The 26,743-nt window shown below is 33.0% G+C and overlaps 2 protein-coding genes across 5 annotated transcripts; one reads left to right on the top strand and one right to left on the bottom strand.

The window, feature by feature from the left end:
• On the top strand, window positions 386-17,769 carry LOC109336606 (uncharacterized hydrolase YugF-like). 2 transcript variants are annotated; one of them, XM_019573312.1, is made up of 10 exons: window positions 386-585; window positions 9,789-9,883; window positions 9,967-10,064; window positions 10,167-10,216; window positions 10,824-10,919; window positions 11,053-11,142; window positions 11,683-11,778; window positions 12,308-12,403; window positions 17,372-17,437; window positions 17,593-17,767. In XM_019573312.1, exons 1-10 carry the CDS (start codon window positions 403-405, stop codon window positions 17,722-17,724), a joined length of 1,002 nt encoding a protein of 333 aa, XP_019428857.1. In that variant the 5' UTR covers window positions 386-402; the 3' UTR covers window positions 17,725-17,767. The 2 variants fall into 2 exon arrangements, with proteins under 2 accessions (XP_019428857.1, XP_019428865.1); XM_019573320.1 differs by lacking the exon at window positions 10,824-10,919 and having other exon boundaries at window positions 17,593-17,769.
• Window positions 22,951-24,865, bottom strand: LOC109336619 (PLASMODESMATA CALLOSE-BINDING PROTEIN 3-like). Of its 3 annotated transcripts, XM_019573339.1 has the most exons (5): window positions 24,593-24,865; window positions 24,196-24,438; window positions 24,076-24,112; window positions 23,386-23,465; window positions 22,951-23,355 (listed from the first exon to the last, which is right to left on the bottom strand). In XM_019573339.1, the coding sequence occupies exons 1-5, from the start codon at window positions 24,699-24,701 to the stop codon at window positions 23,201-23,203; spliced, it is 624 nt and encodes a 207-aa protein (XP_019428884.1). In that variant the 5' UTR covers window positions 24,702-24,865; the 3' UTR covers window positions 22,951-23,200. The 3 variants fall into 3 exon arrangements, with proteins under 3 accessions (XP_019428884.1, XP_019428877.1, XP_019428893.1); XM_019573332.1 differs by having other exon boundaries at window positions 22,951-23,465; window positions 24,593-24,864; XM_019573348.1 differs by having other exon boundaries at window positions 22,951-23,465; window positions 24,650-24,863.

Genomic DNA, 26,743 nt, shown 5'->3' on the forward strand with positions numbered 1-26,743 from the left:
TATAAATTTTTGGGTTTGTGGGCTGACCCAACTGGACTAGCCCATTTTGACACACGTATTCATTTGTGATAGAATCTGAATTAGATTTGTCATTATCATACTATGGTTTTATACTTTTATATTTTTCTTATAAATTTTGAAAATGTTACTACTAGTGTGATAGGCCAGACGCATATGATCGCGTGTGGCGAGTTCCTGAAACATATGAGCAGTAGCAGCAAACACGTCAACAATAACAAATGCGTTTATTTCACACCCAATCCCCTTCGATTCTATTAATAACACTTAAATTCACTCTCTTTCATTTTCCCCCATGCTATACACAGAAACTCAAACTCAGAAACTACACTCCCTTTTATACTTCCTCCTTGTCCATTCTATTATCACTTGCTCAAAAAAAGAATGATGGTTTCTCTGTCTCTTAGTAGTTCTGCCATTAAGATACCCAGCAAGAAAATGAGAAACCCTTTAAACGTTGTAGCTGAAGCTAATGGCTTCCCTTCTTTTCTTCCCAAAGAAGTTGAGAGAATCCAAGACCCTTTTGCTAGAAAACTTGCTTTGCGGATTCAGAGACTACCTGTAACTGTACAAAATATCTATACTTATTATTTTTGTTCATTAATTTTAATATTACTTTTTTCAACGATTCATTTGCACCCATTTTCTGAATTTTATTTTATACTTATGATTATGACATTAAATGGGGTTATTCTTCTCCTCCTTCCTTTTCCTTCTCTTGACTTTTATGTTTAGAGTGTAATATACATGCATCGATAGTGTAAAACTATCTATAGTCGATATATAATTCATCGTTTATTTACACTATTTTTATTTAAAAGTGAATAATAATTAAAAATAAATATTGAATGATGTAGAATAAAAATTTCTTACACTCTTGTTTTTATGTGTTTTTGGTACTAATGATGTATTACTCTTTTACATTTATCCTATGGATGTTATCATTTTTATTGCTTTGAAAACCAGTGCAGTCCATTATACAATGCTTTCACTAATAATGGAAATGTTGAAAGCTTGTGGAATTTTATTTTCTATTTTTTTTCTAGAGTTCTTGCCAACGTTTAGGCACTGACTTAGGAATTGAAATGATGGAAAGTTTGTCTTGAAGTTAAAATTTTAATGCTATATATAGAGGAACATTAGACACTCATTAAGGGGAAGTATCTAGGGAAAGTGATGTAATTAATGCATTCAAACGTGTTTGCTATTTGTTTTTCAATGGGTATTTTTATTTTAATAAGAGCTTATATAAAATCAACTTATAAATCAGGTTGATTGTAGTATGTATCACTTGTGAGCCAATCAAGCAAATTAAAGCTTTGTGGCATATGTCACCACCTTATGTGTAGTTTGCCGGGAGGATTTGTAGTTTATTTTAAATTTTCATTTCCTGACTTTTGAGTCAATGAGGTTCCTCTCATAACAATCATAAGAACACATTTCTCCCATTAGCTAAACTGAGTTATATTCTATTGGAATATGAAGTCAAAAATGGTTTTTGGGGATTTTTAAATTTAATTTAATAAAAAATAATTAAAATTTGGACCATTAAAAGATATTTATATTTTAAACAAATTTATTAAGTAGCTTCTCATAAAGTATGTCACTCTATATTTTATTACTTATGATTGTTTGAAAAAATATATTTAAATTAATTAGAATATAATATTTAATTACTTTTTGATCAATCACAGTAAATAACTCTTCCATTACGACATTTTTTTGGACAAAAAAACGTATTTCATTCAAATGCATTTAGAGATTTGATTTAGTATCAAATAATTAGCGTACCTAAGAGGTGTTCGGAGGAATTAGCTCTATAAAGGAGTAAAAAATTTATGGATTGAGAATGTATGATTTTGATATATATTCATTGCATCATTTATAATTAATGTTTATTATTATTAAATTTTTATAATAAGTATTACAAATAAATAATGGATGATTAATTATGTATAAATCTTTATATAAACAATGTATAAATATTATAAAGATGAGATTGCTTGAATTTATAATTAGGAGAATTTCTATTGCATGGTGCAAAAAGGGTTGGCTATGTATTGTGTTATGGTCCTTCCCATTGAAAAATTTTCAATCGAGTGGAGAGGGGTTGTTGATCACTCCCACTATGGTGGCGTCTCCTTCCTCAATTTCTTCGTGACCATTCCACCGGCCACTACTGAATCCTATTACTAAGGACCACAGAGTGGGACCAAACCTTTATTGAAAAGAAGAATCTTACTCAACTAACTTTTTGTGGGCCCTTATACATAGTTCCCCATTATTCATAACCAAAGTAAAAAAATTCCGTGCCTTTAAAGGAGTACTTTAAAGGGCCCTTATACATAGTTAGGAAGGAAGTAACTGCCCATGAAGTGAGAAGGGAGGGAGTTAACAAAACCCCCTACTAATCTGGTCAGTTAATTGTCAATCATCATCACGTTAGGCACTTTAATTCATATTAGTAACTTTCAAGCACATGTACCACATCGATTATTAAATTAATCTAACAATCTCCCACTTGGTCCATGTAATGACTTGAGATTTATAACTTTACTTGTGCTCTTTTATTGAACCTTACAAATCATCGTCCTTTAAATTGAGCTGAAATAATTGAATCATGGCGGTTACAAATTATACGAGACAACTTGATCCCTTCCATCTATCACAATCATCTCAACCCAACTCACTTTAATTTGAGTCTTCATCTACCTTTCAAAGACTCACCAAGTTATCTCATCAAAACCATACAAGTACATTCTGTAATATAGATAACTTAAACTTTAATTACGGAAATGAAACTTTCATTGAATTCAAATGTGTCATACAACAATGAGCAAACATTCATACATGTATATATACATAAGGTATAATCACATTAACAAGGACTTATCTATAATGCTCATCCTTTCTACATGGCGGCAACCCTTTAGTTAATGGATCCGCTACCATTAAATCGGTACTAATATGCTCTATAGACACTTTCTGTTTCCGTACTTCTTCTTTAATTGACAGGAACTTTAAATCCATATGTTTAGTACCTCTAGAATACCTGTCATTCTTAGAGAAGAAGACAGCTGCGAAATTATCACAATAAAACTTCAGCGGCCTAACTACACTATCTATAATGCCAAGCCCTGAAGTAAAGTTCCACAGCCACAATGCATGATTTGTGGCTTCAAAGCATGCCACAAACTCAGCTTCCATAGTGGACGTAGCAATTGTAGACTCTCTACCGCTTCTCCATGAAATGGCTCCTCCAACCATTAGGAAGATATACCCAAATGTAGATTTCCTTGAGTTCATACATCCTGCATAGTCTGAATCCGAATAACCGATCACCTCAAGATGATCTGACCTTCTATACGTGAGCATGTGATCCTTAGTGCCTTGCAAATATCTTAGAACCTTTTTTGCAGCTTTCCAACATTTCGGGGTTACTTTGATACCGGCCTAACATTCCAACACAAAACTGATATCCGGCCGAGTGCATGTTTGAGCATACATTAAACTCCCAACCACTTATGCATAGGGAATAGATTCCATTTCCTTACGTTCCAAATCATTCCTTGAACATTATTTTTCACTAAATTTGTCCCCTTTCTGGATTGGAATTATCCCTGCGGAGCACTTTTCCATTCTGAATCTCTCTAACACCTTATTAATATATCCTTTCTGAGACAATCCCAACAATCTTTGTGATCTATCACGAAATATTTCTATTCCTATCACATATGATGCCTCACCCATATCCTTCATTTCAAAGTTATTAGAGAGATACTTCTTTACATCATGTAACAACCCTTTATCATTTTCAGCAAACAAAATGTCGTCGACATATAGGACTAATATTATAAACTTTCTCCCACTGACTTTCATGTAGATACACCAGTCAACAGTGTTTTCCACAAATTCATATGACGTAATGGTATCATTGAACTTTATGTACCATTGTCTGAAAGCTTGTTTAAGTCCATATAAACTTTCTCCTTTAAGTCACCATTCAGAAAAGCGGTTTTTACGTCCATTTAGTGAAGCTCTAAGTCATAATGAGCCACCAATGCCATAACAATTCTTAAAGAATCTTTCTTTGAAACTGGAGAGAAAGTTTCTTTATAATCAATATCCTCCTTTTGAGTGAAACCCTTAGCGACAAGTCTAACTTTATATCTTTCAATGTTGTCTTTCGAGTCGTGCTTGGTCTTAAAGACTCATTTACAGTCAACTCGTTTTGAACCCTCGGGCAACTCAACTAGATCCCAAACTTTATTATCGTCCATTGATTTCAACTCTTATTTCATAGCATTGAGCCACTTTTCAGAATTGTCACTTTTCATAGCTTGTATGAATGAGACTGGATCCTTATCAATGCTTAAATCACATTCATGTTCAAGTGAATACACAATATAATCATCAGAAATAGCTAGTCTTCTTTGCCTTTCATACCTTCTTAATACTATTTCTTGTGATTCTTCCATCACTTGATCATTAATGACTCCATTAATTGGTTCATTAAATATTATTTCATCTTGTGGATTTTGGATATTATCTTGTTGTCTCTGTGGGTTATTTGACGGTAATATAACCAGAGGAACAACATCTTGAGGAGACACCTTCGGTGAAGAAGGTTTATCAGAAGTCTCAATAATATCCACCTTTCGTGATTTATCACTCCCACTGGTTTGACTATTTTCAATGAACCTAGCATTTCCAGACTCAACTATTCTCGTACTATGGTTAGGACAATAAAATCTGTACCCTTTTGACTTTTCCGGATAGCCAATGAAGAAACCACTAATGGTTCTTGCATCAAGCTTCTTTTCATGTGGGTTGTACACCTTTACTTCTGCTGGACAACCCCAAACATGGAGATGTCTCAAACTAGGTTACCTACCAGTCCATAACTCATAGGGAGTTTTAGGAACTGCTTTACTGGGAACCCTATTCAGCAGATACGCAGCGGTCCTTAATGCGTACATCCACAACGATAAAGGTACATCACAATGATTCAACATTAACCTAATCATCTCCATTAGAGTACGGTTCCGCCTTTCAACCACACCATTCTGTTGTGGTGTGTAAGGCATAGTGTATTGAGCACATATGCCTCTACTTTCGAGAAACTTTGCAAATGGTCCAGGACATTGTCCATTCTCATTATACTTTCCATAATATTCACCACCTCTATCAGACCTCACAACCTTAACCTTCTTTTCAAGTTGCCTTTCAACCTCGTCAATAAATACCTTTAGGACATTTATTGATTGAGATTTTTCATGCAACAAATATAGGTAACAATAACGTGAGTAATCGTCTATAAAAGTGATGAAGTACTTTTCACCACCCCAAGATGGAACATCAAATGGACCACAAATATCCGTGTGAATCAATTCAAGAAGTTTGCTACTTCTTGTGGCTGGGTTCTTTGATATGTGTTTGGTTTGTTTTCCTTTAATACAATCTGAACAAACATCCCAATTGTCATAATCCAAATGAGGCAAAATCTCATTTTTCGTTAACCTCATTATCCTTTCTTTGGATATATGGCCTAATCTTTGATGCCACAAGTAAGCAGAATTCTTATTAAAACTTTTAAGCTTGCTACTAACATCATGCTCAACATTAAATAAAGATTCCTTAAATTTAAAATCAAGATTGAAGCAATATAAACCATTCATTAATGTACCAGAACCGAAATATTACGAGTGTTTATACAAATTAAAAACAGAATGCCCAATCTTAAAAATGGATTCAAACTATACTCTTATTCATGCACTTAATTTATCTTTGGATAAAATTTAAATGCATTAAACCATCATTAATGATGCCTAATTTTATACTTTAATGGGTAATTAATCATTACTGTTTCTCTCTCGCCCAAGCGGAACTTCTCAATTTCTTGGGTTCGGATTGAAAGGAATCCCTGCAAAATATGCGACACGTGAGTTGTTGCACCAGAATCTAACCACCAAGTATTATTAGGAACCTCAATAAGAAATGATTCATCTATAACGGAAACAAAATGTTTACCTTTATTTTCGAACCACTTCTTTCTTTTTAATCCTTCTTATAGTGCTCATTCTGCTTACAGAAGAAGCACTTCATTTCTTTATGGATTTTCCCTTCTTTAATGGGGACCTTTTCCTTCCCCTTTCCTTTGTGCCTATTGCTTGGCCTGAATCTACTGATGCTACCTGGCTCTTGAATGATCATGTGAATGGAGTCATTCTTAATTTTCTTTAGCCTCCCCTCCTCCTGAACGAGCATGGCCTTTACTTCCTGAAAATTCCATTTTTCCTTTATGGTGTTGTAATTCACCTGGAATTGGCCAAACTCAATAGGAAGGGAGTTTATGATGAACTGTACTAAGAATGCTTCCGTCACCTCCATTCCCATACCTTTCATTTTCCCAGCCAGCCAGATTTGACATACTGGTTACATGATCATGAATGGGCTGCGACCAATCAATCTTCTTGGTCGTCAGCTCTGTCATGAGGTTTCCCACCACAGACTTATCAATAATGTCTGATTGGGAGTACTCCTTAATCATTCTCATAAATTCCCTTGCATTATTTGTCTTAGGCATATACGGCTTAACATTGTCAGAGATTGACATTCTCATCAAGCTAAGACTCAACCTGTTTGACCGCTCCCAAGCCTCAAAAAGAGTCTTGTCTGCCTCCGAGCTGGTCTCAATTATGGTTGGTTCACTATCCATAATGATGCCAAGTCCAACTCCATTACACCCAGTGAGAACTGGATCTGTTCAGACCAATCAGCATAATTCAGTCCATTGAACTTGACACATCCGTTGCCTAAGGCGAAAGGAAAGCATTAAATGAAGTTGAAAAAATAACATGCTCACTCTTTATTGCTTTGGATAAACTTTTATGGATTCAAATTATACTTTTATTCATACACTTAATTTATCTTTGGATATAATTTAAATGCATTAAACTTTCATTAATGATGTCTAATATTATTCTTTAATAGGTAATTAAACATACTCCTTAAACATGCATGTTATCTTTGGATAAACGAGCATACACAAGTATTATTAAAACTTTAATGTCACTAAATACATGCAATAATCCACCTTTGGGTGATCAAGATATACATTATAATTAATGAACAAATCCAATTTATCATCCTTATGGCATCATAATCTTAATTACAAGCAATGATCCACCTTTGGGTGATCATAATATGCTTCATAATTGTTTCTTCCTCGCACAAGCGAGGGAGCCTCGCTCAAGCGAGGGGTCTCGCCCAAGCGCTATTTCGAGACTAAAAACTTGATGTTCACTGTTTATCTCTCGCCCAAGCGAGGAGATCTCGCCCAAGCGGGGAAGCCTCGCCCAAGCGAGGAGATCTCGCCCAAGCGAGAGATCATCGCCCAAGCGCTATTTCGAGACAAAATTTGATGTCTATTGTTTCTCCCTCGCCCAAGCGAGGTTATCAGGCATGGAGAAACTGATTTACAGATTCATGAATCTTCGCACAAAATCATTCACAAAATTTTGTTTACACATATAGACATGCATACATCAATTAATTCTAGAAATACAAGAAATGTCATAATGTCCTTAACCTTGTGCTCTGATACCAATTGTTAATATTTCAATGCTTTCATGAGCCTTTAATGATTCACAAGAACCCTTTATTTAGGATCTTGACATTATGATATTTACATGTGATTATAATAAAGTTAAGGAATACCTGGTTCCATTGTTATTTCCCTTTCTGGTGTTCTTGCTTGGTGCTCTTTCTGGTTACCTTTTATTATCACCTCTCCTTCTTCCCTTTATGAGTTCCTTGATGATTAGAAACTCATTTTCTTCCTCTTTCTAACGCTGCACCGGACTATCTCTATGCAATCCCAGTTCACTCTCTTATTCTTACTGATTCGTTTTATGTTCATAAGAAAAATGAATGAGAGCCCTTTCAAAATGGAATAATCCTCACTTTTATCCAATGCCTCATTTTTTAGAAGTTAGGAAGGAAGTAACTGCCCATGAAGTGACAGGGGAGGGAGTTAACAAAAACCCCTACTAATCTGGCCAGTCAATTGCCAACCATCGTCACGTTAGGTACTTTCATTCAGATTAGTAACTTTTAAGCACATGGACCACATCGATTATTAAATTAATCTAACAATATGAGGTTGTCATTTATAGAGCAACAACTTTTTTGTTTAGGAAAATTACATTACATCCCATGCTTTCTTGTAACCTTATTTTTTGTCTCGGAAAATACAATAATCTCACTTAATGATGTGTTTGCGATTAGTGGAAAGAAGAAAAAGAGAAAACTCAACGTTCATATTACAAGTATACCATATGACTTTGAAGTCTTCAATTTCTTTTTATTTTCCTCCTAAACCGAACTTGCAAATGGAGTATAAGGATTTATGTTATCATTACACTTATCACACTCAAAGGATGATTATTGAAAGTAATTATTGGAGAACAAAGTTACTATGGAAACAAGACAGCAGCAATAACAGTTAATTGATTAATCGATAAACTGAGTAAATGTTAATCGATTAACACAACTGTTAATCGATTAATTGGTTAGAAAATTAAGTGAAACATTGGTTGAACAATTATTGTAATTGACACATTTATACGTTTTACACATTTAACACATGTTGAATTGTCTATCAACATGTGTTTATTAGCTTGTTGGAGAGTTAGATAGGTTAATTGCATTGCTTGCTTTACAAGGCATTGTATATAAACAACACTCTCTTGTATCATTTCAATTCAATGAAAAATATACAAATATTCATTTTATGCTTCCGCAATATTTTCGCAATAGTAACCTTGAGCCTGGAGGTGTTTGTAAATTTTGAAACAAGAGATGTGAAATATGAAGAGTAGCAAATATAATGTTACTTATAAATAAGAAAGCAAGGGAAGTTGGTGTAACTTTCAATAGAAGAAGTGTGTCATTGTGTTAAGTGCTAACAATCATTGGAGAGATCAGTGCAATTATCCTTTCTTATAAGCTGTCTTTAGTTCTCTGTGATACCATGTAAGCACTATTATACATGATTAACAACAACCAAAAATAATTGGAGAAAATGGCTTCATTTAATCATTTCACATGTTGCAATGAGTAGGATCTCTAAACTGCCTCTTGTGTGCAACAATGCATTCTCATTTAACAATTGAAGTACAATTGTGTAACTACTCCTAACTTCATAACCCTGTAGATGTAGATTTTCCTTCATATCATTTATTAACACAATTTCATAGTCTCTTTTACCAAAATACAACTTATCTTCCATAATTTGCTTAGTATAAATATGTCACATTGTTTTAAATTGCAGTTGTGGTTATTGCAATTGTGAACATTGCAGCTGTTGCAATGCGGATTGCAGCCGTTGCAGTATAAATTATTTTGTAGTTAAAAAATATTTTTGAATTTGATGCAGCTTGATGTGGTCTGCTACGTTTGAGTTGCAGCCCGATGTGGTTGCGTTGTAACCTGATGCAACTACATCATTGTGATTCAATGTCATACCTTAATTGTGGCTACGACAATCACTCTAACTGCAGTATTGCAGCCGTATCCATCCGCAATTTAAATTACTGGTTTGCCAAGTTATTCAAGCTTGTTCACTTGCAAAAACAGTTCAATACTTGAATTTTGCTTGTAGTCATCATTAATGTTAGCTTCACAATCCAGAGTACTAAGTTTAGGCCCTTTTCACAATCATATTTGCAACTTATAAATATCTGATCAATTTCATATGAATCGATTAGGTTAGGTTCTCAGAAAATCTCATCATGAGTAGTTGTGTAAAGCCACTAATGCAAGGGAAGGAAAGTCCAGTTGTTCTTCTACATGGTTTTGACAGGTACTCAAAATATGCAAGAAACAAAGTTAGTTTATACATTTTGCTCAAGTAGCCCATGAATTTCACACATTCTTATTGTTCAGCTCATGTTTAGAATGGAGATATGCATATCCATTGCTTGAGGAATCTGGTTTTGAGACTTGGGCTGTTGATATTCTTGGTTGGGGTTTCTCTGATTTAGGTTTGCTTTATTACTTTTTCTATATTGTATGTTAGTCCTCTCCCATTTGTATGCAAAGTTTTGTGTTGCTTTTTCTTATCCTTTTCCTCTTTAATTCATCAGAAAAACTTCCTCCTTGTGATGTGGTATCAAAGCGCAACCACTTCTATCAGGTACTTATGTATTTGTTTATGTATCTCTTGTATCTCCAGGTCTTAATCAAACATGAAAGTTTAGTTGTAGTGTGACAAATAAAACATGGTACATAATTCTGAAAAATCAACTTATTAAATTGTTTGCCTTTGTTTCAAACTGTGAGAATTGGAATAACAAATCAGTCAACTTTTGGGCTTTGACTTGTTCATAGCTATCTGTAGAGTGTTTTAAATTACGGTTGCAGTCGCGATTACCGTCACAGTTGTGGTTACTGCAATTGTGATCATTGCGGCCGTTGCTATATGGATTTTGGCCATTGTAGTGTGAATTATTTTATGATTAAAAAAAAATATTTTTTAAATTGGATACAGCCTATGTGGTTGCACTATTGTCTGATGCGATCGCATCATTGTGCTTTGCTGTCACATCATAATTGCGGTGTAATACGGTTGTGGCGGTCAATACAAAATACAATATTGTGGCTGCATGCCTGCATCACATGATGGGATCCAGAATTTGAATAGCTCTTAACTATTGGCTGTCTTATTTCTTACAACATCTTTATTTTTCCTTCCAATTGTTGCACACTATATTGAGGCTAAATTGGATTTGTTATAATGACAGTTTTGGAAGTCCTACATCAAAAGGCCGATGATATTGGTTGGACCAAGCCTTGGCTCTGCTGTTGCCATTGATTTTGCTGTCAATTATCCCGAAGCTGTATGTTCCATCCAATAATTTCACTTGCAAATATCCTCACAAACCAGTTTGCAGGAAGATTCTTTGTTAATTGGGTTATTCATTACATGACTCTGGTGTGTTCTATTAATTTATTTGGAGTTTATCTTTTCAGGTGGAAAAACTTGTTTTGATTGATGCTAGTGTATATGCAGAAGGAACAGGAAATCTAGCAACCTTACCTAGAGCTGTAGCCTATGCTGGGGTGAGTATCTCTCTTTTCTTTTTAAAGCCTCAAGCACATACCACTTCCAATCTTTATTGGTTCTGATCTCATGTTATTCACATTTAGGCCCTGTTTGAATATATTGACAATCAACTCAATTCTTTAGAATACTAGTTAAAACTATTGTAAAAAGACACAGTAAGTCTCTTCGGAATAAGTGAGTGAGATAAGTCTCACATCGATGAAGAATGGATAAAGTGAAGAACATATGAGTATTAGACTCAAACCTAATGCCTAAAGATTTTTGGTTAAGATGTGGTGTCTGATCCACTTATTGTGTTTCTACTTTGGCCTATTGGTTGGAAATCTCCACGAAAATTGAGATCCCTTGTGATAACAATGTTACTATATTGCCATCACCCGTAATGTTTTTTGCTGCTACATTTCATGCACGACTGATTTAATATTTTCATTAGAATTTCCACTACTATTGTAGGAGAAATAAGAATGAGAGGATGAGGATGTTGAGGGCTTAAATTATGCATACCAAAACTCACCACTGTCACTCCTTTGAATCAGGTTAATTTATTGAAGAGCACTCTATTACGCTTATATGTCAACTATTTAAATGCCTTCACTAAAGAATCTTTCAGTACTACCCTTGACTGGACTAATGTAAGTAGCCTTATCCTAAAACTACTGTGTTCTATTCATAACAAGGTATAAATACCTTTTATGCACTTATCGCTTCATAATGAGCTATTTAACACATAGTCCACTCATACCCGGTTCAATTTGGTACGGATACATAGTATGCGGTACGTTACTTGTCAAATACCTGTCACACAATCTTGGATATCTCAGGATGACATGATCGAGCACCGTGTGCTCGGTTGATTATCGGATTACGGACATATTTGTTACAAAAAATGTCATTCTTGTGTCCAATATTTCTTGTATATGTGATTACTCTGCAAGAATGATTGTTACTCAAGAAAAGGAATTGCAAAACTACGTTTACACAGAAATTACATGTCTGGCATCTCAATTCTTATTAGATATCATATGGCCATTTAGGATTGCATTCTGTTTAGGTAGCTCATGTCAACCTAAGAAGTCCAATCATACAATGAACCTCATACTGTCATTCTTAATGTTTCAAAAAGAGTTCTAAGTTCTAGTAGTCTTCATATCATATTTATAGGTGGGACGATTGCATTGCTTAATGCCTTGGTGGGATGATGCTACTGTGGATTTTATGACTAGTGGTGGTTACAATGTTGTTTCCCTAATAGGAAAGGTATATTTAGCCTTAAGTTGATGAGTGTTGTATTTGTTATATTTTATTTCTATGGCATTTGGACTAGAGAAACTTGTTAATACAGATGAATACTTTGAAAATTAATACTCACCAAACCTTGGCAGATTTCCATGAGGTACCATGATTGCTCATCTGATATAACCCTTTTCCACTGAAATCCTATAGAAATATTATAAGCTCTTAAATTTCAGTCCTCTTTAAAAATAATATGTTTTTTGCTAACTTGTCAGCTTTGTTGTTGAGCAGCAATCATATGTAATCATAAGCATCATATTTATGTCTGTCCTCAATTTGTACTGCAGTTAATTCTTTTATCTCCGAAATAAATCTATTTACCACCTTTATGATTCTGTTCTTCATAAAACCAAAATGCTTGTTTGTTGTTGTACAAAATCAAAATGCTTATTTTGTTAGGATGAGGCTTAAGTTGAATATGGCTATAATTTAAATTTTCTAGGCTCCTTATACAGTGAGGAAAATGCTTATGATGAATATCTAATATTTTATCAGTAATTTTTAGTAGTAAGTTCAAGATAAAGACTAAAGACACTTCTCATTGGTCAATAATGTTTGAGACTCGTTTGATTTTAGGGCTGCATACACTATAGCATTTGGAAGGTTGTATCATTATTTTGATACTGTTAATGACACATTGACAAGTGTGGAAATTTGCTTGCATGATATAGCCTTATAGTTAGTTATACTGTTTTTTTTTTGTTTCAAGTTCAACTAACACTCACACCAGACCAAACATAAAACATACCCCTCTTTCTTAGGGATAATAGTTGGGGATGAAAATGGGCTTGTTAGGATTTGGATTCTCCAACAGATTTTTCTATTACATTGTGACACAGTTCCATTTTTTGAAACAATTTTCTCTCTTTGTATTTTGTTTTTTCCCCAACTAATCAAATAAACTGATTATTTCCAAAATGGAACTAAGTAACAATGTCACAAAAAAAACTATGCTAGAGAATCCTAATCTAGCAGAGTATCAGTTTGCACAGAAAGATGAACAAAGCTAAAGTTAGTTCATATCAGAAAACACGCTTGTCAATTTGATAGGGCCTTGAAAACCAGGGCACTGCTAAAGTAATCAATAAAAGGAAAGTCTGTAAATACACCAATTCCCCATACAAATTTTTCTTCTTTATTTCTTAAACAGTGTCAACACTTGTTAGCATTTGTCAGATTGAAAATTTAGTTGCATGAGAGGGGATTCATATATACACTGTTGGAACTTGGCAATGTTAACAGAAAATAGAGAAAGAAGAAATTGATTCAAGAATAAAGAAGAATGAAAGAATGCAATAGTTCTCATATCATTGCAATGATTGAACACTTACTATTTATAGCAAGTAGTAGTTACCTACTTTAACAGAATTTTAAATTGTCTACTATTATTAGCAAGTTACAACTAACTCCTTCCTACCTATACAAATCCATCTCTTATCACTTGGATTATACTCTACTTTCAACACTCTTCCCTAAGACAAGTTCTTAAGAGATAAAACACCTATTCTTCTCTTTAACTCTTCAAACCTATCACCTTCAAAGCTTTTATGAGTATGTCTGTCAATTGCACTTGTGTCTTACAATACACCACTTGAATCTTCTCCTTGTTTACTAAATCTCTAAGGTAATGAAACCTTACTTCAATGTGTTTACTCCTACCATGACTCACTGGATTTCTTGACAAGCTTATTGTTGAAACATTGTCGATTCTGAGTTGCAGAGGGGTTTTCACATTCACCTTCATCTCCATTAGCAACTCCTCGAGCCATACAGATTGACAAGCAGCAACGCAACCTGAGATGTTCTCTGCTTCACAACTAGAAAGAGCAACAACTTGTTGTTTTGAGGAACACCATGAGATAGGAGCATTGTTGAGTAGAAACAAGTAACCTGAAGTTCTCTTCATCTCAACCAAGTCTCCACCATAATCAGAATCTGCATATCCAATCAATTCCAGTTCTGATTTCTGTTTACCATATGGAAACATAATTCCTTGATCAGTTGTTCCTTGGATGTACCTCATTACTCTTTTAGCTGGAAGTAGATGAGTTTTCTTTGGCTTGCACATGAATCTACTCACAAGACCAACCCCAAAGGATAAGTCTGGTATGTTATTGCATAAGAATCTCAATGAACCTACTATATGTTTGAACATTGTCTCGTTTACAGGCTCACCATCTTCATCCTCATTCAGTTTCAAGCTTGTTTCAACTGGATTGCCAACTGAGTTGCAGGATTTCATATTGAATTTTTTCAACACCTTATTGCATATTTCTTTTGATGCATCATTATTTCAGCTTTAGTATATGCGAATTTCATTCCTAGGAAGTAGTTTAACTTTCCTAGATCAAGCTTCTTGCCATGTTCATAATAGTCTTGTTTCTCCTTTCAGCCAAACCATTATGTTGAGGAGTGTATGGTGCAGTGATTTCGTGCCTTATCCCATTCTTCCTACAGTATGATTCAAATTCATTTGAAGTGAATTCTCCTCCTTCATCTGTTCTTAGAAGTTTCAGATTTTTACCACTTTCCTTTTATGCAAGGGCTTTGAAGTTCAGAAAGGACTCAAAGGCATCACTCTTGGCCTTTATTACATCCAACCAAGTCATCCTGCTGAACTCATCTCCAAATATTATGAAATATTTGTTTCCAGCTAAAGAAGGTGTTTCAAAAGGGCCACATAAATCTAAGTGAACTACTTCAAGGATTGATTTAGACCTCATCTTCACTTCTAATTTGAATGTGTGCCTTGTTTGTTTTCCTATTAAGCAGACTTCACAAGTCTTCTCAGGTAGAGATATGATTGGCATCCCATAGACCAATTTCCTTGCTCCTAGTTGATGCAAGCTCTTGAAATTCAAATGACCATATCTTGAGTGCCATAGCCAATTCTCATCACTGATTTCCATGGAGGCCAAGCAGTGAATCTCAGCAGCCTTTATATTCACTTGGAATGTTCTATTCTTGTTCACTTTGCTTCTGAATATAAGCTTGTTTTCAGAATCAAAGAGCTCAAGTCGCCCATTTTTCATCAGGACATTGAATCCCTTTTATATGAGTTGCCCTATGCTTAGAAGATTGCATTTCATCTTTGGCACATACAACACATTTGTGATTACTACCTTAGTTCCATTCTCCCTGATGATGACTACATTCCCCGCTCCTTCTACCTCTAAAGAGCTATCATCTGCAAACTTTACTCTACTCTTCTTTGATGAGTCAAAATCTATCAACCACTCTTTCTGCTTTGTCATGTGATTTGAACATCCTGAGTCTAAGTACCAGGATTCAGTGTATGAGTCTGCAATTGAGGTTGTCACCATTAGATTCAATGGTTCTGAGTCTGATTCGTGTGTTGCATAAGCTTCTTCATTGTTCTTGGACTTATCTTTGGCACATTCATAAGAGTAGTGACCCAGCTTGTGACAATTGTAATATTCTACTTTGCTTTTGTCAAATCTCTTCTGGTTCAACCTTGTTCTTCCTCCTCTATCTGAGGATTCAGGCCAATCATGTGTTGATCTAGCTTGATTCAATTGTCCTCTTTTATGATAGCTTTGTTTTCTCCTACAATTCTTATCTTTCCTTTTGTCCTCTTCCCTGAAGTGGCTTGTCTTCAAGGCTTGTTCAGATTTCTTGACTGGATTTCTGTCAAACAACCTTAGTTCATGCGCTTCCAAAGAGCTTTGTAGCTCCTCTATCTTCATTGTAGCTATATCCTTTGCTTCTTCAATGGCTACCACTATGAAGTCAAATCTTTGAGGCAAAGATCTCATGATTTTTTCAATTATCATGAGATGTGAGATAGATTCCCTGTAGCCTTTCATTTGATTGGTTATGGTCAGATTCTTGGTGAAGTATTCACCAATTCTATCACTTTCTTCCATGTGTAATAGCTTATATTGTCTCCTAAGAGATTGAAGCTTTACCTTCTTTATTTTGTCTCCTCCTATGTGACTTCTGATCAGTATGTCCCATGCCTCTTTGGAAGTGATTGCATTCTGAATTTTATCAAAATGAATATCATTCACACACTAGTGAATTAGAAACAGGGCTTTGTTGTCCCTTTTCTTGGCTTACTTGTGTGTTGCCGTCTGTGTTTCTGTGGCATCCGGGCATAGAAGGGGAAAGTCATCTTCAATTACTTGACTTACTTCTTGAAAGCAAAATAACACCTCCATCTGAGTCCTCCATCGATCCCAATTCTTTTCAGTGAGAATGGGGAGTCCCATTGAGGGAAGATTATTGTCATTTCCTCCAACCATTTTCAGAATCTTCAATTGATCTGTTTTCTTCTTTCAATTCTTCTCAGATCACACACCTTGACCTTCTGTCACACCTTCCTTTTCCAGCTGATTCACACGCAGTGAATTACGATTACTCCTTGTTCTAACAGAACCACTTATGCATACCCACAGGTCGTTGGATTCTTCGAGCTTTTGATACCAGAATTTGTTGGAACTTGGCAATGTTAACAGAAAATAGAGAAAGAAGAAATTGATTCAAGAAGAAAGAAGAATGAAAGAATGCAATAGTTCTCATATCATTGCAATGATTCAACTCTTATTTATAGCAAGTAGTAGTTACCTACTTTAACAGAATTTTAAATTGCCTACTATTATTAGCAAGTTACAACTAACTCCTTTCTACCTATACAAATCCATCTCTTATCACTTGGATTATACTCTACTTTCAACATACACTAATACAACTGTTAAAGTCTCTTGGTATTGAGCAAAGAAGTGCGATTATCCTTGTTTCTATTTTCTAGTGCCGACCCACCCAGTAGAATAAATGCTTCATTTTTGTTGTTTCTACTTTCTAGTCCATATTTAAAGCAGATTTGTATGAATAGTGCTCACCTTAGACTTCATTAATATTTTGGGAAGCTTCTTTCATTGTCAAATATGATATTGTGAATTTGTTTTACAGGTAAAGCAGAAAACACTAATAATTTGGGGTGAAAATGACCGCATCATCAGCAATAGGCTTGCAGTGGTTAGTTACCTAAGCACGAATGCACATTTTGACTTGTCATGATATTGAACTATGATTTTACCTTATTTTGTCTCACCTTATTTAACTACTAGGGAATAATATTCTATATGCTAATACCATAACTGAAGTTGAATTATGTTCTTTTAATCTTGCAGCAACTTCATTGTGAATTACCTGATGCAATTATACGCCAAATACCGAACTGTGGTCACCTTCCTCATGTTGAAAGACCAGATTCTGTTGTCAAATTAATTGCTGAGTTTGTTCAAAGTCAAAAAGAGGTCTAGAAATTAAGTCTATGTCAATATCTTTAATGCCATTCTCTAACAGAATAGGCAATTGAGCATTTGAATTTGGGAAACCAGCAAGTGATAGAGATAAATAAGTTTTTCGGATGTACCAAAAAAAATAAGCTTTTACAATGCTCCTTCCCTCACTAAATAGCTGCAGTAGCCTAATATTGTTGTATGAAGAAGAATCCCTCATATTATATATATACTAATTCTAATTGGCTAAGATAATAGAATATGACTTGGTAGTTTCTTGCCATCTTTCCATGGAGAGGCGGATCTGACAGAATTTCTCTGTCACACATTCTGTCCCCAAATCCTGTCCCGGTCCAATTAACTTTAAACAAGTAATATAAAAATGTATCATTTTGTTTTTAAAAAATTTCTATTTACTTATATGTCAATTTTTAATGGGTGAGGTCGGGGAATTGGAACAAGTTTTGGGACATGTGATCATTTATTTGAAACTTTGGTACATTGTATATACTTCTTTATATTTTATTGTTACTTTTGATTATTTATCATAAATTTTAATTAAATCTAATTACATACATCCCTACAATTTGGATCAAGATTGTATTGTTTCCATGTTACTTCCTCATGATTTGTTAAGTAAAATTGACAGTGCTATGGTAATTTATCTAAGGAATACCAGCACCCTTCAGAGCAATCCTGTCATAGTTTTATAGATATATGTCTGGTGATGCCAACATACTATTGTAGAGTAGTGATAGAACAATATAGGAATTTGCTTTGAGAAGGTTGTGTCCCTTTATCCCATTATTCTCTGGCTAGGATGTGGTGAAAATATATGCATGTCTTTTGGATGAGTTAACAAGATGGTCATGTCTAGAGATCATTCTAATAGAGCCTTGATGAGTTGATTCTTTAGTATTATAATATCTATGTACTGGTATTATAAAAATTTATAAACAGTCAGTACATCATCTATTATTTATTTATATTATTTTTATTTAAGAGTCAATAATTATTGAAAATGAATAATGAATCATACAGTAACAATATAAAAAAGTTTTGCCCTCTCGGGCATACATATTTTCTCTTGTTTTCTCCCCAATCAGAAATAACGTTTGGAATTCTTAGGCTTGACTAATAAATATCTGATAATGGCAACGGATTAAAATATCAATTACCTAGGAAAAACTGTGTATCAGGGTTAATCCCATCAAATAAGATTCAATAATGAAGGTTTAATTATCTCTTGTTTTTCATTAAGAGTTTAAAATTTATATATTAATAGTGTAAGTGTTTTTACACTATCAACAAATTTATATCATTCATATGTTAACTACTATTGACTTTCAAATAAAAATATTACAAATCAATGGTGAATAATATGCTCAGTATAAAAATTTTATATTATCAGTGCATAGATTTTAAACTCTTCTATTTTTTTTGAGTGATGTGCTCCTGATTACATTTTTTTAATGAGTATGCTTGTATAAAAATTAAAAAGTAAGAGCATACCATGTTAAATGACAAATTTATTCTGATAGTGAAGAAGTATTACTATGGTATTAGATATTATCCTAAGAGTAAATCCACATTTCAATTTCGAATTTAATTAATTTGGTTACTCAAAAATTGGAAAACATTTAAATAGTAGTCAAATTAGACATTTTAACATAATCTACAACACATTATAGAGACTAATTTGACCTTAAAATGATTAATTTGACCATCATTTAAACTTTTGGATTTTTTCAAAATTTGAGGAACCACAATAGTAAAGTCGAAAAATACGAGGAAATAAAATCAATATTTACTCTTGAAAATAGAATACAAAATCATGTGACTTGTTATTCAATAATTTTGTAATAATCATTATCCATCAGGATTTTCAAATCTAACATGCCAATAGTAATTTTAAGTCATATCTTCTCCATAAAATAAGGATAAAAAAAGAGTCTAATATGTGTAGATGATAAAATGGGCATTGCTCATGGGCATGCTCATATAGCCTATATTTTTTTATAGGTAGGGCATGCAAATTTTGTCAATTTGTCCGTTTCGTCCTGCCCGTTTCACTCAGTAAGCCTGCAGACATTTTCATGAGCAATGCAGGGGGCCCAAGGGCAACCTACAAACATAATTTTAGGAAAAATTGAGAAAATTTCAAATAAGTTATGATTTAATGTGATTTTTAATCCCTAAAAAATTGTAATCTAATGTGATTTATTTAACTTCATAATCATATAAAATATCAAAGTTTTTGTTAATTTTTTATCTTCAACTACTTTATATAATTTTATTTTATTTATTATATGAATATTCATTTTTTTAATTATTCAACATTGTCAACGAACTGTCATCAAGCCGAAACTCATTATAAAAAGGGAAGGGCATTTGATTTTATCCGCTAAGTTAAAGTGGGATTGCCCGTGTCTGCTTAAGTTATTGTGGGCACACGCAAAACGGGTCTACTAATATATATTGTTAGTATAAAGATTTATATACATACTACATCATTTATTATTCATGTGAATTACTTTTTTAAGTGTTAATCATAATTAAATATAATAGTGAATAATATAATAACTATATATAAAATTCATACAATGTCATTACATAGATTTTTCCTAATAAAAAAATAGATGACATGGGAATTCTTAAAATACCAAACACCGGGAGCATCACGGACATGTGATTGGTCAGAAAAATATTTAATAATTAAATTTTAATTTAAATATATTTTTCTAACCGATCACAAATCCATGTTACATGGAGTAACACAAAATGTAAGAACTTTCTAAGTTGGAGTATAAAACAGGCTGGAGCGTCATTCTTTACAAATATAAGTAGCCTTGTAGTGGTGTTTCTTTTGTATATTCCTTGTCTGGGCTGTTACTTGAGGTACATATATTCCACAAGTTATCTCACTGAATGTGTCATTATTATTGGTTAGAAAAATAATTAATTATTAATTTTAACTTAAATATATATTTTGAACTAATTACATGCTAGTGGTACATGCAGTTACATAATCTATGAGACAGTAGATGTTCTCCCTTTAATCTTAACTTCAGACAGACTAGTTTCTCCCTTCAAAAAAAAGTTAAAAATTTTCATTTTTAATCTTATGTCTTCCTTTTTATAAAATGTAAAATATATAGAACCCATGTTTATATTCTGTCTCATATATCAAACGCTATCTAGAGATAAACTCCATAAACCATTTATAAGAGAAAAAACTAGTTAAGTGCAATAAGTCCTAATGAAAAAACTTGGTTTTTGCTATACACTATCATTTTTAGATTTCATCAATTGCGTTTGTCTTTTTCCATTAAACATAGCCACATAGGAAATAAAGGGTAAGAGAAGCAAATTAACCGTAGATTATGCACGTGGTTCACAATTATCATAGATAATTTGGGCGAAGCCCATGGTACTAACATATGCACCCATACTAATTGGGCAGACTATGTATAAAATATGTGTTCGTTCATCCTTAAATATTTGTCTAACATGTTCTTTTCACTTGTAGACATTTTAAATGGGCAAAATGGACGGCTAACGTGCATTATTACATGAAGTATTTAACATCAAATGTGAAAATGTATATGTATTTTGTCAAATGTGCAAAAAGTGTGTTTGATTTGTCTTCTACCAGTTGTAATATATGCATTTATATATCAAACATGAAAAAATATTGTTACTTTATTATTATATACTAGCGTGTTGATAGACACTTTATGTCTGTCGACCCGCATTCTTAGAGAATTAGAATGTTTTCTATTAGATATACTTCATGTTATAATTTTTATATTTATTATAATATCCAACTTAAAGTGAGATATATTAATTATAGTTATCTAAGATTATATGATTTTACTTTAGAAATAAAAAACATTATGAGCAAAATAGTAAAATAGAATAATGTGGTAGTCATTTCAAGTTTTGACTTTATATATAGTATAAATATTCATTTATATTTTGTATATTGTATATATGCATATGTATAATTTCAATTTATTTTGTATGATTATTGTATATACATTTATAGATTTATACATATATATTAATTTTATTTGGGCTGCCCGCAAGTTCGTATTGCTCATGTTTAGGGCGGACATGACATAATAATATTTTTTTGTCATATTTGAAAATGGACATACTCATACTCATCCTAATTTAGACAGACATTACATGAGCATGAACAGAACAACTCTAATTGTGAATACTATTCACAAGTGGAAAATGTTATTCAAAGCATGTGCCATTATTTATTTATGGGTTTTGTTAAGGGTAAGTTTAAGAAACCTAAAGTAGCTAGATACATTTAATAGGAAAATGTGAATTTGAATACATATAAGACTTATATAATTACTTTGCTAATGCAGCATTTCTTTAGTCTATTAAACTGAAATATATGAGTTAAGAATAATATAATCCTTTATTTATTTCGACCTCAACTATTCTCAATTGGTGTTGACATTGCTTCGAAAGGGAAGAAAAAGTATTGACATGATGCTTTAGAGAAAAATTGGTCCACTCCATGAATTAATAGTCACACCTCAACGGAAAAGAAAGAAAATAAATCACAAGTTGAGTCAATGATAAGATACTATTATACCTTCAAATTAGAATAAAAATCCTCTCCAATATACAAAAACAAATATTATAAAAATAAAATGGTTTCTATAATATTTTTATTAATTTATTTACAATAAAATAATATTTTTTTGTTAGAGGAGATAGAAGAACTTCCAGTTTTGATACTAGATGATACTTGTTCTGGCCACAACAACTTTTCATTTATACGCATTAGGCTCTGTGGGAGCCACTATGCACCAAGTAGGTGAAGTTTTGATTTGGAAAAAAAGGATTTTCCTTTTGGCATTAAAAGTAATTTAAAAAGTGGCTCTATATCAAACTACCAACTAGATTACAAAATATAGTTTTTAAGCTACACTATTCGATTGTATTAATCTAAGCCAACCCTAACAAACAAGAAAATGTATAAATATTCTAAAAAACAGTATCTCTCATAGCCATAAATTTAAAAGAATGACAGTTCAGTAAAAAAGTTTTCATAAATATATACAATGTTTTTTATTTTTTTTTATTTTTAAGTACATGATAATTTTTCATTGGACTGTCACACAATGAGACACAAAATGTAGAACTGATCCCAGTAAATAGATACTTTGGAGTCATGGTCATAGATTTAGTTAGATATCTAAATTTAGAACTGGAAACTGATCATGTTCAACTTCCATTTGAAGTCTATTCATATTAAAATATTCACTACTAAAGAAGGAACCAAACTCCCTAGTTTTTTTTTCTCAATTCGGAGTAACAAAACAAAATTAAAAACAAAAACAGAAGGACAAATTCTGCTTTGTCTCTGGATGATTCCTTTTGATGAAATTAATTTAACCCTGTAGTGGCAAAATCTCATCCACATATCAAACCCCACATGGATTTTGCTAGCAGCAATGTACCACATTTTTTAGACCCTTAATGCTAGTAACCAAAAGGTAAGAAGAAGAGATAATAGTAACACATTAGTGCCCATCACATTAACCACTCCATGGTTTGGGTCAGTGAAGCCAGTCGAAGATGTTGGACTAATTCCAAACACATTTGGACTCCCTGTGGTTGTACCTGTTCCCATGCCTGTGCCTGGAGATGTACCTGTTGGTGGTTTTAGAGTGGAAGATGATGTGCTTGGTGTAGTGGTTGTTGGGGTTGTGGTGGTGCTTGTTCCAGCATTGCTTCAAATAGAAGGCAAATAAGACTAAAATCAAAATATAATCATCACATTAGAGTAATAATAATAGAATATAATATATATGTAATATCAATCTAAAAATTTATATATGAATAAGATATTATGAATCAACCATTTGTATTACTTATATTTAAAAGTCAAATCAATAGTAATTGAATATGAATGGTGATCCTATGATGCACTATACTTTCATTATACATCTTTTTCACATAGTAATATATCAAAACATAGAAATTAATCAGCATTGAATGTTATATATAATCACTTATCTAGGATCAAACATCTAGGGATGAAACAGAAAATTTTTTATTGTAAAACATCCAAATCATGCCAGCTAATATTTGAAAGGAGCAATCATGTTATGTCTAGCTACTTTTATAAGCCTTAAAATCAAAGCTAAATCTAACCAAGGCACACCTGTAAAGAATGATGATGGATGAAGTATGAATGATGGATGAAGAATCAATTAAATATGAATGATAGATGAAGTAGTGGCAGTGTATATGAGTAATGTTTGTAAATAGAAAAGGAGATTTAATACATTATGGAAACACCCAACAACTAACTTGATACAAAATCAATAAGAATCATACCTAGGACTTGAGGGGAAAACACATGTAGATGTTGAAGCTGTAAATAAGAAAGAGAAATATTAGTAAAAGTGAGAACTTGAACCACAACTTGAAGGTGGATTGGAGGCAGAGGATACTTACTAGGTGGTGCAGTTACACTAGGGGTGGTAGCTCCACTAAAATCACAGCTACCCTGAACTTGACCCTTTCTCTGGAAATAGCTATTAACAGCATAATTGCAATGATCCTTAACAGTGTTTGGTTGGAAACATGGTCCATTTTGCATAATAGGGGCACAATCAGCTCCAGCACCACAAGCATAATCTATTGCTTTCTGAAGTAATTGATCACCCACACCATCTTTGCATAGACAGTAATTAGCACCTATTGTAGAAATTTTAGTTAAAATAGAAACAGTTAGTTCACACAAAATCCTATTTTTTCTTCAAAGAAAATGAAAACACACTAAATGACCATGTTAGAAGATATCTATGATAAAATAGAGAATAATATAGTTGTATGATTAATTTAAAAGCACCTTTTAAAAAGATGCTGAAACTTAAAAGCAAAAAAAAATACAAATCCAGGTACTTACTTGAATGGCCGGTAAGGAACATAAAAAGCAAAAAGTACACAAAAAGAGCCATAATTAGTGGTGATGGAGTGATGGTATTCAGTTAGTATAAGAGAAATTTATTTGAAGGGGGTTGAATGAAGTTAAGAGACAGAAAGAGAGAAAAAGCAGTTTGGAGGATGGAGAATTTTCTGGAGAAGAGGGGTGAGTGAGGTGGAAGGTGCCTGTGGTACACTTTTCAAGTCCTATTTATCTGCTCTGGACTTTGTATTATAAAGCATTAAAATTACTAAATAAATAGTTTGTTTGTTATTATAGGATTTACTTAATTTCATTCTATTAGAGTTTACCTTGTTTGTTATTATTTGAATCATTATTATCTTATTGTTTGTAATATTTTTTGTTTATATAATAAATTGTTTGGAATACCAAATAATATTTAACTTTGACTAATCTTTTATTATCTTAAACTTTAACTTTTGGTCAAAATTAAATATGAGTCAGTATTATTTATTATATAGACAAAAACTATTACAAAAATAAGTAAATAACTATCAAATAATAAATAACAAGATAAACATAAGTTATAGATAAACTCAAATAAAATGAAATTAATTAAATTCTTTACTTTGAGATTTCATGTTGGAGAAAATGCGGAAGTAAAATTTTCTTCATCTTTGCAGCAAGTAATATTTGGTTAGAGTTACTTTAGAAAAAGTTGGTTAGAGTTTGAACAGTAGGTAACAAGTGATATCTAGTTAGAATAAAAGAATAAATTATTTATCATCATTGATTAAATAGCGTTTGTCAAGTTTTGTGTATGAACCTGTCAAAAAAGCAGTATGCATGTGTAGTGACTAGTGACTATCCGAAGAATGAAATATTGATCAATATTGATTGAATTGAGTTCTTTGGAGTTTCATGTTTGAACCTGTCATATGCAAATGCTGCTTGTTTAGTTGTTATTTTGATACTTTGCTATTTGCATTTCTTATTTCATCAATTGTAGTTATTCTGACTCAGCCCATACATCTGAATTTTGCCTTTCTCTATGTGTTATCAATGAATCATGTTTTAGTTCAAGATTGTTGGTATAAGATTTCAACTTAAGCCTCTGTACTTTGTCCATCACTATAGGTGTTATAGATAAATACGTTTTTCTTATACGTAAGGTTTTATTCTATTGTTAAATAATAAATATGGAAAGTTGAAACAACATAATTAATTAAAGTAATTCTATCTTTTGATGTAGGGATGACAATGGGTACCTTGATCCATGGATATTCACCTTAAACTTAATTTAGCAACATCAAATCTTAGTGGTCATGGTGTAACTAACTTAAGATGGGATCTTGGTGCCTACTATGATGATGAACTTGTGTAATTTCTGCAATCTTGTTAAGTATAACTCAATGTAATTCAAGTAGCTTTAGTGTAGAAACTAATTGGGCTTTGTTGTATTTTGTAATTGGGCTTGGTAGTTGAAACTTACTATAAATAGAAAGTTCAGGTTGTTAATCAACAACCAATTCATTCCATTTCTGTCTTCTCTACTATTCATCATCTTCAACCTGTCTTCAACCTTTATTTCTTCTTCGTATGATTCTTCTTTCATTACTAAATCTAACAGTTGTATCAAGAGCCATATAATCAAGGAGCTTGTGGTGGAGTCCTCAACGATTCAAAGGAAACTTGTGATAAGGAACTCACGGGGTGCAAGGATCAAGAGTTAACTCAAAAAAAGTGAAGGATGACTACATCAAATGGATTCAATATGAATCTACCCATCTTAGATGGGAAGAACTTCAATCATTGGAGCATCCAGATGAAGGCTATCTTTGGATTTCAAGATTGCCTTGATGTTGTACAACAAGGGGTTCAAGAGTTGGATGAAAACTCAACCGAAGTAGAGAAGGTGGAATTCAGAGATACAAAGAAAAGAGATTGCAAGGCAATTTTCTTAATCCATCAATGTGTGGATCATGCGAATTTTGAGAGAATATCTGCAGCAACAACATCTAAGGAAGCTTGGGAAATCCTAGATAAATGTTATTCGGGTGGAGTAAAGGTGAAGAAAGTGAGGCTGCAGATGATGCGTAGGCGAGTTATTGCAAA

Source organism: Lupinus angustifolius, chromosome LG02 (genome assembly GCF_001865875.1).
Source record: "Lupinus angustifolius cultivar Tanjil chromosome LG02, LupAngTanjil_v1.0, whole genome shotgun sequence".
NCBI classification, from domain to species: domain Eukaryota; kingdom Viridiplantae; phylum Streptophyta; class Magnoliopsida; order Fabales; family Fabaceae; genus Lupinus; species Lupinus angustifolius.

Coding starts and splice junctions, on each gene's coding strand:
- LOC109336606 (XM_019573312.1), top strand. CDS start 403: ATGATGGTTTCTCTGTCTCTTAGTAGTTCTGCCATTAAGATACCCAGC. Junction 10,217..10,823: donor AGCGCAACCACTTCTATCAG/GTACTTATGTAT, acceptor TTATAATGACAG/TTTTGGAAGTCCTACATCAA. Junction 12,404..17,371: donor TTGTTTCCCTAATAGGAAAG/GTATATTTAGCC, acceptor TTTGTTTTACAG/GTAAAGCAGAAAACACTAAT.
- LOC109336619 (XM_019573332.1), bottom strand. CDS start 24,701: ATGGCTCTTTTTGTGTACTTTTTGCTTTTTATGTTCCTTACCGGCCAT. Junction 24,439..24,592: donor TTTCAGCATCTTTTTAAAAG/GTGCTTTTAAAT, acceptor TTTCTACAATAG/GTGCTAATTACTGTCTATGC. Junction 24,113..24,195: donor TAGTGTAACTGCACCACCTA/GTAAGTATCCTC, acceptor TCTTATTTACAG/CTTCAACATCTACATGTGTT.